The 14,508-nt window shown below is 31.8% G+C and overlaps 1 protein-coding gene across 3 annotated transcripts in view; it reads left to right on the top strand.

The window, feature by feature from the left end:
- Positions 1–14,183, top strand: part of LOC104901124 (gibberellin 2-beta-dioxygenase 8) — a 31,581-nt gene extending 17,398 nt beyond the window's left edge. For all 3 annotated transcript variants that reach the window (XM_010688669.3, XM_048634341.2, XM_048634342.2), the window contains 3 exons: positions 5,274–5,779; positions 12,814–13,138; positions 13,677–14,183. In XM_010688669.3, the coding sequence (XP_010686971.2) occupies positions 5,274–5,779; positions 12,814–13,138; positions 13,677–13,913 (1,068 nt within the window). In that variant the 3' untranslated portion in view covers positions 13,914–14,183. The remainder of the gene's footprint in view (positions 1–5,273; positions 5,780–12,813; positions 13,139–13,676) is intronic.
- Positions 14,184–14,508: the final 325 nt, after the last annotated feature.

Below are 14,508 nucleotides of genomic sequence, written 5' to 3'. Positions count from 1 at the left end.
GCATTAACTACTATAGTGGTCTTAGGAACCCATTGTTTCTTGCTTCTAAGATTCCTACACTCAGTAGTAAGATGACCAATATTTTTGCATTTATCACAAAATACAGGCCTCCATTCATAGTGAATCCCTACATCAATCATTTCACCATGTTCATTCCTGAATTGAACCTGATCAGGTAGTTTCTGCTTCAGATTCACTTCAATTAAAACTCTAGCATACTGCAGTTTATCACGATTCTTCGTAGCATCATCTGTCTTTATAGACTGGCCTATTTGTTTAACAATCTTAAACAAGGCTCTCTCCCCCCAATAGTTAAAATTCAACTTAAGCTGAATCCAAATGGGCAGGTATCTAAGTTCTTCCTTCTCCAAATCCATTTCTGCATCCCATGGTTTCATGATAAGTGGTTTATTATCAAAGAAATAATAACCTGTGAGGATCTTATCTCTAGTATCCATGGCCATAAACCGAACCAGGAATATCCCCTTCATCACCATTACAATTTTATCCACACTAAAATCCTTGCAAACTCTTCAAATGTATCCTTCCATCACCTGAACTGGTGGATTAGCTCCAACTACATAACATACTATAGCTGAATTCCAATAATCCACCTCCTCCTGAATATCATCTAACTCAATACTAACAATATCAGAATTATTTGCCTCATGTGCAAGAATGTCATTCATTCCTTCATTTTCCTGCATATTCTCCTCAATTACACAGTCCTCAAACTGTTGTAGAATTGGTACAACTAGCGTACCTATTTCCATGTTAGATGATCGATTCTTCGATAGAATAGAAGATGTTTTCTGTATTGATTGCATCCATTCACTAAAGTTGTGTCTTATCTCTGATTGCATCTTCAATTGTTGAATTGACGATTTCGGAGTTAGAATTTCATTCTCCAAGCCAAAATCCAGAGGTTCAACCCCCATTATTTCATCAATCGATGGGGTTCGCAAAGCTTGTGAATCCGAATTTGGTCCTCTAGCTTTTCTACCTTCATCATTCTGTGTTTTCCCCTATGATTTAGCTCCATTCTTCCTTGCCATGGCTACGATGTAGGTGCACCGAAAGAAAAACAAAGGTGATCAGTGGAGGTATTGTTCTATTGAAATCCTAGAGAGAGGAGAGAGTTTCTCTCACTAGAAATTCCATTCTTTTAAAATCTCTTTAAGGGAAATATTGCACTTATTAAGAAACGGAGGTAGGTGAAATAACCTTGATAATCAAACTAAGAGATGTAAGTGGATTGAATTGAATTAGATTTTGCCAAATCCAAATCCAGTCTGAAGTTTTTTCGACTCAAGAAATTAAGTCCAAGTTCGATCTAAATATTTTTTGAGTCCAGTCTACTCCAGTTTGATAATTTTTCTTGAGTCTGTATCCAGTTCAGTCTAATGCGATTAATATATTATTTTCTTCCCCCAATTTAGATTTAATGGTTCACAACGTTTTCTCATAATTGAATTTGAAAAATTAAACTCATTATATTCATTCCATAAAATAAGTCACATACATATTTTATATTTCCTCCGTTTCTAAATAAGTGCAACATTTGCATAGTGTTTACTATTCACAGTTTAAACTTTAATTAGCTTTGGTGATTTACATTTTAGGAAAAACATAGTCATGTGGGATCTTGTTAGATTCGTCTGAATGTGAATTTTTTAATATCAACTTTTTATAATTTTTACTTATTGATAATTGAACATATTAATGGTTAAAATAATGCATTGGCAAACGTGAAAACAACAAGTGTTGCACTTATTTAGAAACGGAGGAAGTATTATATATATAAGAATGATATATATATATATACACACACACATTATATATAAGAATATTTTTAAATCGGACAAGACTTATTGGAATCCGAAGGTGTGAGTCCAAATCCAATCCGAAAATATTTGGACTCGAAAATTTAAGTCTGAGTCCAGTCCAAAAAAATTTAAGTCCAGTCCGACAAGTTTGTACTGGACTAAATTGGACTCTGGACTTTTCGCAGTCCGCTTACACCCCTAATCAAACTTAACAACTTATTATCTAAATTTATATTTCATGATAGATTTAAAGAGCAATTTGGGACGAAGGTAATGGTAAAAGTTTTTGAAAGTTAATTATTGGTAAGGCAAAAACTAACAAGCGTCCCTGGGGCGTCAAATAAGATAACTGGAAATGGTAATATTAAATGAACCTAAACATTCATTATACCGATTCATGCATGATTGTGGAATTATTTTCAAGATTTATACCATTTCAGGAAATATATTTGTGCTGATCCAATGCCACGAGGCGTCAATTAGCAAGAACTGATTTGACCGTTAGTAATTTAATATTCATAATTATATATCAATAAGTTTAAAAAATTAACAATTTGAGAATATATATTGAAACTTATCAAACAAGACTCACATGACTATATTTTTCTTTAAGTATTAATCACAAATAGTGTTCAATGTCAAGAATATGAATAGTTTGTTAATAATAGTGTAATAAAAAGACAAAGGAGGGTGTGTATAAACAAAACCTAATACGTAATATACTGTTAGATTCATCTAAATATATATTTACAAATAGGGTAAGTTTCAATATATATTCTCAAAATTTAATTTTTTTTAACTTATTGATATATAATAATAAATACCAAAATTATTAATGGTCAAATATTATAGATTAAATTTGAACGAGGTAGTATATTGATATAAAATAGATAATCAATATTAATATATGAATAATGCAAAAATTAAAATATTAAAATAAGCATGGCTATTGGTAACTTACGAAAATTACATATGTACATCATCAATCCTTTTTTAGTGTGTAATGATAATTGTAGATTTGAGCTGGGATTAGATTTGTACTAGCGAGTATTGTAGGCGATGCTCCTGAGTTGTCAATTTTTAGAAATTTATCTTTTGAGAAAAATATTAACGTCATGATGTGATAAGTAATTGCAATATCTTAAAAGTATTGGAAAAAAGAAATAGCTTAATTTTCAAAGGAATTGAGGTAATAAGATAATACTATGAAAGTGTTTAAGTAAGATATAATTATAAACAATGTTGTTACATTGAATTGAAGATTAAGTTCCCACTTTTCGTTTCAGAAAGTCACGTGTAGGCACACTTCTTTATATATTTCATTTTGAAATACTAAACAATATTGTAGCACTTGTATTAGAGCTTTAGAAGAGAGTGCTACATGGTACATAGACCTTTTTAGGCACGCTTTTTAATATATTAGTAAATATTAGGGGTGTTCATGGGTGGTTAACCGTCCCGAAACAAAGTTCAATAACTGGAAGTTTCGGTTCGCTCTTTTTGCGAACCGTAACCGTTTAGACCGGTTACCGCCTAAGCGGTTAACCATTTTTTCGGTACGATATTTCGGTTAACCATTAACCGTTATTTAAGTTATACTATTATGTTTTACTTAATGTACATATATATTTTCTACTTTTTTCATATAATTTAATATTATATTTATTTTTTAATATAAAATGTATTATAAAGTAGATATATCCATTGAAAAACATAACTAACACTAAAAATTCACTCCAATTCCTAATTATAGTGTTTATATTAGTACTAGAGTTTCCAAATAATTACATACTTCCTCTAATTGTTGTAACTTAATAACAAATATTAGAATTAATGTAATTGTTTGAAAATGTTTCACAATAATTAAATAGAGGAAAAAATATTTCGATACTTCGATTAACCGTTAACTCAAAAACCATAACCGCAACCGCCGTTTAAATGTTAATTTTATCGATTCGGTAACCGTACCATTTAAACATTATTTATCGGTACGGTTACTACCCATTTAGGCTATGTTCAGTTCACCTTTTTTTTGCTTATTTCAGATCTAATCAGATCAGAAAAAACAAGTTCAGATCAGATTTGAAAATCATTATTACTGTTAAATATCTTTCATTACATATTAGTAAAAATTATAATAATTGAATATTAATAAAGTACTCATTGAGACAAATCAAACAAGACCCCACATGACTATATTTTTTTCTTATATATTGAGAAAAATATAAAAGATAAGATCTTGTAATCAAATCAGATCAAATCAGATCAGATCAGATAAAAAAAAATAAGTTCAGATCATATCAGATAAGTTTAGATCAGAAAATTTCAGGTTAACTAAATATAGCATTAGACCTGTTGTTCGTACAGTTTTTCGATTTTTAAAAAATGAACATCCCTAGTAGAGATTTCTATTCTTTGAATAATACGCCCAAGGCCTAACAATCCATGGCTGTGGCTTGGGAAGAAGTTAGATGTCTAGTGTTTTCTGATGAGACAGTTGGGACTTCAGCAAAGGTCACGTCCAACAATTTCATTGGACTGCGGCCTGCTGTTCTGGGCCTTGATCACGTGGGGGCCCAAGACCAACTTTTAATTAACTTGGCCCACAAGCCATGTTGTCCTTTCGGCTCCCTCCAATGAGCCTTAACCACCTGGAATACAAAAACCTCCCCAAACCAAGAATAAAAATCTACTGTTAAAAGAAAAAAAAATCCACTTTTCATGCAAGTATATATGCAACCCACACTTCAATGCTACTACCTAAAATTCTTATTGTACGAGATACTTCTTCAAGGTTAGTTTTACTTGAATTAGAAAACCACCTCTAGTTTGCTCTATTTCTAATCCAATTGTCATTTTCAATTTGGATTTGCACGTAATTGACTAGCTTCTTCTCTCTATTTTTTTAGTTCTTTTTACGAAATTAAAAGTAGTTGTAATTTCTAGTCCATCTAAGCTATCATATTTAGTAGATGGGCTACCGTTCTAAATTTAATTTTAGTTTCTTTAGGGCTCGTTTGGTTGAAGTTAGGAAGTATAACTATCCATGAATTTGCATTGCCCATGAAATTTTACTTCCTATGAATTACATTTTTTTTGTTTGGTTGAACATAAGAAATTCTATTTTCCATGGGAACTTCCACTTACCTAGGGGGGTCTAGGTAAGTTATTTCCTCCATTTTGTAGGAAATAGAACTTCCTAAGAAGTTTTACTTCCCATGTTTTTGCCAACCAAACAACAACACATTTACTTATTTCCTATAGGAATTCTAATTTCCCATGCATTTGAAGGTTAACCAAACAAGCTCTTATTCTTTGATACCTTTTGTTATTCAATGGAGTCTAAAGCTTGAGCTTTTTTACTTTTTTTGACATGATCTTTAGTTATTTCATGGATCCTACATCTCTTTTAGTTAAAGATTATAATACTAATTCTATTGCTTACAGCAAACAACTATGGACTCAATTGATAATAAAACGGACCCTCCATTTGAAGAGATATACAAAAACCTCTTCCTGAAACACAACATTACACCATTGAGTGCCACCCACACCACCACCACCGTAGTCGAAGAGCGGGATCTTCCCCTCATAGACTTAGCTTGGTTGGTAGCTGGTGGAAAGGAAGAGCGAGAAAGGTGCAAAAGAGAAATTGCAGAGGCCTCTAGGGAATGGGGATTCTTCCAAGTGGTGAACCATGGTATTTCACGACATATCTTGGAGAAGATGACTAAAGAACAAGTTAAGGTGTTTAGGGAGCCATTCAATAAGAAAATAGGAGATAATTGCATGAGTTTAAGGCTATCTCCTGGAAGTTATCGTTGGGGTTCACCAACAGCAACTTGCTTAATGCAATTATCTTGGTCAGAAGCGTTTCACATTCCCTTGAACGACGTTTGCGCCTCTGGTCCTACTCGTATTACCAGTGCTAATCTTCATGTTAGCAATCTCTGGTACGTTACTCACAACTCACAACTGTTTCCGATTCTTCACGTTTCCTTCCGTTCAATAATACTGCCTCTATTTCTGTTTAATTTACATAGTTTGACATTCACGCTTAATTGTTAACATAGAATTTAATCATTGATATCCTTAATTATGTATAAAAAAATATAATAATTGAATTTGGAAAATATATGTCGAGATGAATTTAAAAAAAATCGTGCATGACTATATATTACCTTGGGTATGAATCTCAAATTATTATAAAAGTGAAGTATGTATACAGTATTAAAAAATTATATACCGTGTAAATTAAAGAAAATCTGTCTAGTATTTAATCTCCACCCCTCAATTTTTCTTAACATAGTGAGAATATTTGAATTTTGGAGGTCAAACTTTAAAATAATATTACTAACATGTAATTAAAAGTATTAATCGTTAAAGTTGTGGGTTGAAAAATATATGTAAGAAATGGTCGCAACTGATAGAAGTATGAGAGATAATTTACGAGTACCATTAGATATAAATTCTTCTAAGTAACAAGGCAAAGACATACATTCAAATAGAATTAACATATCATATGCAAAATGATTACTCCGTTTCATAGATATTGTCCTTATCTTTTTGAAATATCTGTTCTTACCTTAATTATAACCTGTTTTTAATTAAAAGTATTCATTGCATTAATTCTCCAACTTTGTTCAAAGTAGTAGTTTGACATTTTAAATTTTATGTTGAAAGGAAAACTTTATTTCTAATGTTTCAAGGTAGGTTATATTAGTCCCTTGAGAAAAAAAAAAAAAGTTTATTGGCATAATACTTGAGGTAATTTTTCATTTTGGACAAATCAAATTTCAAATGTCTTATATTATGTGATGGAGAGTTAGAAAACTTTATAAGATAGTATAATGATAAAACTTTATAAGATAGTATAATGATATTTTTTAGATAGAAGAGGATCGAGTTAGGTGCTAAGTAATTCTCACCTCATTTCAAATGAAGATTTCAACCACAAAAATATGCGATTTTGACATTCATCTTTTCAACATTGGAGTATGCCTCGGAAAAATGATTGAATTCAAAAAGAATCGTCTTTATCTTTGACACCCTTGATTACGATAAGGAGTAGTAGAATAAATATCACAGTGCAAGAATAATCTTTGATGAACGAATGTACCAAGAAAAAGAAAAAATCTACCGCTCGCCTAAAACAACCTGGCCAAATCCAAAGTCCCTGCATTTTTGGGTGAGACAAAAAGGTATAATAAAAAGTGCTTTTTCTAGAAGCTACGCTTGTATGTGCGGCTTGAATCAGTTTCTTTTAGCATACAAACGCTAACTTAATCTCATACCTATTTTAGCAACAAAGTCATGACTTGTTGTAGTCTCTTCTTTTTCCAAATAGGATGTGATTAAAGTTCACCCTACCATCTTGTGACCACCCAAGCGGTGGTGGGTTACCTCCACTTCTTTAGTTTGGAAAAGTTCGAAGTTTTATGAAAGAAGAAGATTCTAATAGAGTAAAGAATTTGGAAGTTAAAACAAGAAAAATGCTATTTTCATTTTCTTATAAAAGAATTCCCATTAAAATAATAGAGTATATGTATGTATATATATATATGTTTCATTTCATTTTCATTACTAGTATATGTATGGTAAATATGTAGCCTTAATATAATGGAGTTGTACTTCACCTCATTCAAAAATAAAAATGTAGTTTCTCTGTTTTATTTTGGATTCCCACAATCTTCTTCCTATTTCTCTTGTTTCTAATTTTGAACATCACATTTTAGGATCTCTATCATCCTTTTTACACGGGTTTTGACGCATCCATTTGATGTTCTCTCAACCATGGTTGGCTATAACAAAAAGCAATTTTTACAAGAGATTGCTACATCCACCCATTAGATGGACTACTCACTAGAAATAGACAATAAAAAAATAATTAATTCTGCAGAGTTGGACTTTTAGTAATAATTTTCGTTAAAAGATGTTTACAAAAATTGAAGAAGGGATAGTTGTCAGTATTGTGTTTTTTGTTTGCAAATGATGAAGAAGAAAAAGAAAACATACTGGCTGAGGAGGAAGATGTTGTAGTGTAATTTGTTTTTGGGAGTTCGATATAAATTAGGGATTTTAATTTTTTTTTTTAAGATATGGTTGGCCGTTATTCTTTTTTTTTCTTATTTTTATTCTTTGATGTCTCTAGTGTATTGCCTTATATAATAGAGATAGACTTTGTTTGGTAGGAAGAATTTGGATGGAAAAGAAAAGAAAGGAAAGGGAATGAAAGGTAAAAACAAACTTTCTCATGTTTGGTAAAAGAAAATAAGAGGGATTTGATTGGAAATGAGAGGAAGTTGAAGGAAAATAATACTATTAAATCTTTGTTTTCCTTTCCTCCCAAAATTGGAAGAATTTGACAGGAAAGAAAGCTTTAAGGGTCTGTGTCTAAAATTGTGAGACCCACTGGGTCCGGGTCGAATCTGAGTCTAAGTGTCTTAAAATTGGGAGACCCATTGGGTCCGGGTCGGATCTGAGTCTAAGTGTCTAAAAACGGGTCTGGGTCTGATAATTCTAGACTCAGATCTGACCCAGAGATCCGATGTATGTTTTTAACATATAAATATATAAAAAATAATAAAAAAATATATAAATTAATTTTACCCTAAATCCCTACACCCTAATACAGTAATACACACAGGCCACAACCGACCACTTCGAATTTCAACCTTCCTGTTTCTCTTTGTCTCCCTGCTTCACTTTGAAAGAATTATTATTATTATTATGCATTTGAGTAATCTAAACTTATTATAGACCAATTGTGAGTTGTAATATTTTGGTATTACATTGTTGTGGTTGTTTAATTTAGGATATTTTGCGGAAGAATTAAACTACTATATTGGCCCCATATTATTTTAATTACTAAGGAAAATGTGCGTAAAAAACGCAAGGTAAGAAAATAAATAGAAAGTCAAAATATGCTTGAGACCCATTTTGGACCAAGACCCACTAGACCCATTGGGTCTGGGTAAGGGTCCAAAATTTTTAAACCCTGTGGGTCTGGGTAAGGGTCCAAAATTTTTAAACCCTGTGGATCTGGGACAGATATGGGTCCAAATAAAAAAATGTGGATCTGGGTCTAGTTGGATCTGCTCCAGATCCGCCCCATGCCCATCCCTAGATAGGAGAGAGGGGAGAGAAGCAAGTACAAGTAGAAATATAGAGCATAAGTGCTTTCTACCTTATCTATTTGTTTTTAAATATTATTCATTTACAATTTTAACTCTAGGTTGACTCTACACAGTAAGTTTTGTCCATTAAAAGCCAAATCTAATAAAAAATCTTTTTAGCTTGACCCTATTTCTATACACAAATTATTAAATTAGAGAGTCTAATTTTAATATAAAATTAGACAGTTTAATTGTAACATATAATTAGATAAACCAAAGCCTACATTCTCCTAATAAGCCCATTTCATCTCCCTGTGATCCAATACTATATCTAAACATCTTGCACCATCCTAGTCGTCTATTCTCTTCTCCTTCCATTATTTCTCTTATAATCTCGAACTATAACAAACAATTTTTAAAAACAACCCGGCTGTCTTACCTAACTGTATCAACTAGTTAATAAATGAATTGAATTAGTCATTAAGTGAATTAAAAAATGTGATTATTTAATGCCATAAACTAGTCACTGAATAGATTAAAATTATCCTTAAATAGATTAAAGTAGTAACTATATTTAGAAAGGTGGTTCAATAATCAATCTCTTCTTAATATTAGACTTGAACCATGCCTAATTTTAAATTTAAAGTAGACGGTCTATTACAAAACTGATTAATTCCTATAACTATTGAGCAACCCTACCTATTACCGATGTGTCTTTTCACATTTTGGTTCTTAAATAGGATAAAAATTCTTGTTTGATTTATAACAAGCAAAAATTCAAAGTAATAATCGCTCAAAAAGTAAGATTCCTACTACTCTTTCCGTTTCATTTTGATTGTTACATTTTGATATTTTACACTATTCACAAATTTCACTTTGACCATTATTTGTGATTTATACGCGGATGAACTTATAGTCCTGTGTGATCTTGTTAGATTCATCATAGCATGTATTTTATTAATATGTACTTTTTATAATTTTTACAAATACAAAAGCTAAAAATATATGTCCTCAAAATTTTGTATTGACATGTATGAAAAGTGTAAATATGTAGATTAAAATAAAATGGAGGGAGTATTAAATATTCATAAGATACTATATATATTTATCGACTATAATACAAACTGAATGTTGACCATGATAAGGTTTGGAAGTACTCCATCCGTTTCCTAAAGATCTTCCCTCTTTCCGTTTAAGGGTGTTTCCAAAAGATCTTCCCTCTTTTGCTTTATTCCTTATTTTGCAAAACAAATTTCCCTATTTACCCTCTTATGTCACTATCATATGGTCCACCATTACATTATTAATTCAATTTCACTCTTTTTCTCTCTCCTACTTTAACCCCTTTTTATTTGTTTATTTATCTTAACCCCTTTCTCTCTCCTACTTTACTCACACCATGCCCCACACAACTTGATTTTCCTTGGTATTTGTAGGAACAGTAAGTGGGAAGATCTTTAGGAAACGGAGGGAGTATTAAGTAAGATTAAGATTTAGCTTACTTGATTACAGTCTCACTTTAGATTTTTGAAAAGGTTCGTTAAATTTTACTAGGTACGAATGCTTATTGGTTTGGATCTCATTATGTATCTCCTTAATTTCAAATGTCTAACTCATAAGAATTAAACAGAAAAAAATGTGAGTTGAGATTTGATATGAACCCTTCTTCGTATTACATGAACAATATACTTCCTCCTTTAGAAAATAGTTGCACTATTTACATAATATTTACTGATTACATTTTATATTTCAATTTTCTTTGGTAAACATAATCATGTAAATAGATTCGTCACTTTTTATTTTATTTACTATCAACTTATTATGATTAACTTATCGATAATTAAATATATTAATATTTAAAACCCATACACCGATAAGCGTGAAAAAAAAGGAATGTTTGCAACTATTTCTAAATAGTGAGAGTATATAAGTAATAACGTACTTCCTCCGTTCCAAAATAAGTGAAACACTTGTCTCAAAAAGCTCTCGTATAAATGAGAGAAGTGTTTCACTTATTTTGGAACGGAGGAAGTATAAATAAAGTTTGGAAACTAGACTTGGGCCAACTAGACTTGGGCCACACGTGAATATAAGGCTGTGCCTCACGTGAAGTCACGTGAACTTCACAAGGAGGGCAGAGGGGAGATGGCACATCAAGTACTAGGTAGTAGCCTAGTAGGTACGATGGTCCTTGGTTTTGGCATCCAACGGATTTAGACTTCAGAGGGTGTCTTTTTCAACATATTTTTGTTGAATTAAGCTTTATTGATTGGCAGTAATGAGCTAAAGAAATTCAATTGTGTCAAATTCTAGGAAATTTAGACCCTTCTATATATTTTGACGAAATTAGTTGAGAGTTGAAAGATATTTTTTTTTTTAATAATTGCAACATTAAGGTTAGGCGCGTGATTTAAGAAAAGATTAAATTAATAGACAAATTTATTTATAAAAAAAGTAAACAAGGATCACATAGAAGGTTTGGGTTATCAAGATTAGAATTATGAAAACTGATTTATCTGTTTACTATCTATAACCTCTTTGTTAAACTATTTGCTAAACTTTAACGTTGCAAGTGAACAAAAGCAGCGAAAATATGTCTAAAACAATATAGATAAAAGTTGATAAGGTTAAATGAAAAATAGTTGATAAGTCACTAAACGCTAAATGAAGCAATAGAAAAATTAACCTCAATTTAACCTCTTTTTTAATTATTCTGAGAACTTTTAGCGAATTTATATTTGCTACGTAACTAATATGTTAGTCATTTAAATTTTTTCTATCTAGTTGAACATCTAGTGATTGAAAAGATCTTACAACATGGTACTCCCTCCGTTTCCTAAAGATCTTTCCTCTTTCGTTTAAGTGCAATTCCAAACGATCTTTCCTCTTTTACTTTATCCCTTATTTGGAATTTTCCCCCCTTTTTACCCTTTTATGCCCCTGTCATATGGTCCACCATTACATTATTAATTCAATTTGACTCCCTTTCTCTCTCCTACTTTTTCCCCTTTTTATTTGTTTATTTATCTTAACCCCTTTATCTCTTCTATTTTACCCACCCGGCCACCCCATTCTCTACCTCCCACACAAATGGATCCTCCTTGGTATCTGTAGGAGCATTAACAAGGAAGATTTTTAGGTAGTATAATTAGTTAACATGAAAACGTCCTTTTTTGTACTCAATTAATTTAGGGGCCTAGATTGCTTGTGGGCTTGCGTATTTATTTATCGGGAATACTTGATAACATTTTGAAGCATGTTTACTATGTCCTTCATCCACAAATAGTCGCAACATTGTTGAAATCCACTATAGATTAGGATTTGACATTGTTTGTTAGAAAAGTTATAATTAATGATAGTTGTTACGTTCCATAATTTTTCCTCGCCTTTAGTCAAAACAGCCAAACAGGTTATCATCATCGTTTATTCTGTGCTTAAAATTTGGGTTACAAACAAAGGCTTAACGTTTTGTCTCTGGACCAATGAACAAGATTAGTATGTGACTACTATTTTCGCGCTTACCAATACCCCGTATTTAAATTCATCTTGAATAATATATTTAGCCATAGCATTTATAATCAAACAAGACTTGGCCTAGTATAAAGATTTAGTCTTATGATTTCAAGATTATGGGAACAAATTTCACTAGGGACTCTTTGAAGGTGAGGTCTTCCTTACCATCCCCTCTATCCAATGAGTCTGACCTATAAACTTACCTTGTTATACTTATACAAGCTGCCAGTTCAATAGTATTCTTCATCTTATCAACTTTTAAAAAAATAATAATTCATGAGCATTATATTCTTTAGACCTCACATCAGTTCATATGCTAACCTCAATTCCCTTCTAATGTTAGTTTCTAAAATTTTCAGCTCAACTGTCAGACAATTTGCCAGCACTGTGTCTGAATTGGCAAATAAATTGGCCAACATATTGGCGGAAAAGTTGGGTCTTGAGGAACTACCCTTTTTTGAGGACAAGTGTGTGCCAAATACTTGCTATTTACGGATGAATAGATATCCACCATGTCCAAAATATTCTCAAGTGCTTGGTTTGATGCCACACACAGACAGTGATTTTCTCACAATTTTGTATCAAGATCAAGTTGGAGGATTGCAATTGGTGAAAGATGGAAAATGGATTTCAGTGAAGCCTAATCCTGATGCTCTTATTGTCAATATTGGGGACCTATTCCAGGTTATACAAGTCTTTCTGTAGATTTCTTAATTCTTATATTTTTTTTTTTCAAAAAATAAGTTAGTTATTCTATCAGTGTTTTGTTAGTTTACTCACTTGTGATAGAGTATAGATCTATTTCTTGGGTCTCAACCATAAGCTTAAGCTTTTGGTTGAGTTGGTCCTTTGACATGGTAGCAAGAGCCAGCGTGACAAAAAGGTCACGGGTTCGAATCTCATCCACCCCTCCTTTCTCAGTGGAATATTTAGCGTCAGGTAAGAGTGAGACCTGTGCTGCATCCACACTTCAAGCCCAAAGGACTCTTGTGTGAGGGGGCGTGATAGAGTATAGATCTATTCCCCAGGAATAGATCTATACTCTATCAACTTGAAATCTCAACATCATTCACAGTTAAAAGAATATTCTAAATTTTTTTTTCAATATATAAAATAAAATATAGTTATGTGTAGTCTTGTTTGATTTGTCTCAATAAATACTTTAACTCATCCCAACCCAAATACGAATGAGTAATATTGGTTAGCTTTCATTCATTTGCAGGCTTGGAGCAATGGTGTGTATAAGAGCGTGGTGCATCGTGTGGTTGCCAGCACAAATATGGAGAGGTTTTCAACAGCATATTTCCTATGCCCATCTGGTGATGCTGTGATACAAAGTTACAAGGAACCTTCAATATATCGGAAGTTCAGTTTTGGAGAATATAGACAACAAGTTCAAGAAGATGTTAGAGAATTCGGTCATAAGATAGGACTTTCTCGCTTCCTCATATGCAACTAATATTTATATATTGAAATTATGACATGTAACTATGTAAGTATTGTTGATTATTTGTCACAAGTGGTCACACAAGATGGACTCCAAAATAATTTTGGTTCGTTGTAGATGGTCAAAAAGGATTAATTAGCTTAAATTTCCTATTTAATGACAAGCTGACGGAAAAGTGCTCATAATTCAGGCTATAAGAAGGTAGATTACATAGCACATGTTAGAGTGGTTGTCTATTATTTTTCTTGGATGTTACTGATATAAGTAGTTGGTTTGAGTTAACATTGTAGTATTCATACTTCCGTAAATTGTTGAAAATCGCAATTATTTCATTACATACTTTCACCATTTTAAATTAATTACTTCCTCCGTTTCAAAATAGATGGTACATTGTTGACTAAAACGCTTGTCGATGTACTACTTTGACTACTAATATCTTTAATTATGTATTAGAGTAAAGTATAAAATTTTGATTTTCTGAAAATATACATTAAGACAAATTCAACAACATATTACATTATAACATTTGATTTTACCTAATAGTAAATAATGCATGGTCAAACCTCATTCATGAATAGTGGAAAAGTCAACAATGTAGCATCTATTT

Source organism: Beta vulgaris, chromosome 8, assembly GCF_026745355.1.
Source record: "Beta vulgaris subsp. vulgaris cultivar EL10 chromosome 8, EL10.2, whole genome shotgun sequence".
NCBI lineage: Eukaryota > Viridiplantae > Streptophyta > Magnoliopsida > Caryophyllales > Amaranthaceae > Beta > Beta vulgaris.
Note: the sequence above shows the minus strand (reverse complement) of the source record. Positions and strands in the feature narration are given on the sequence as shown.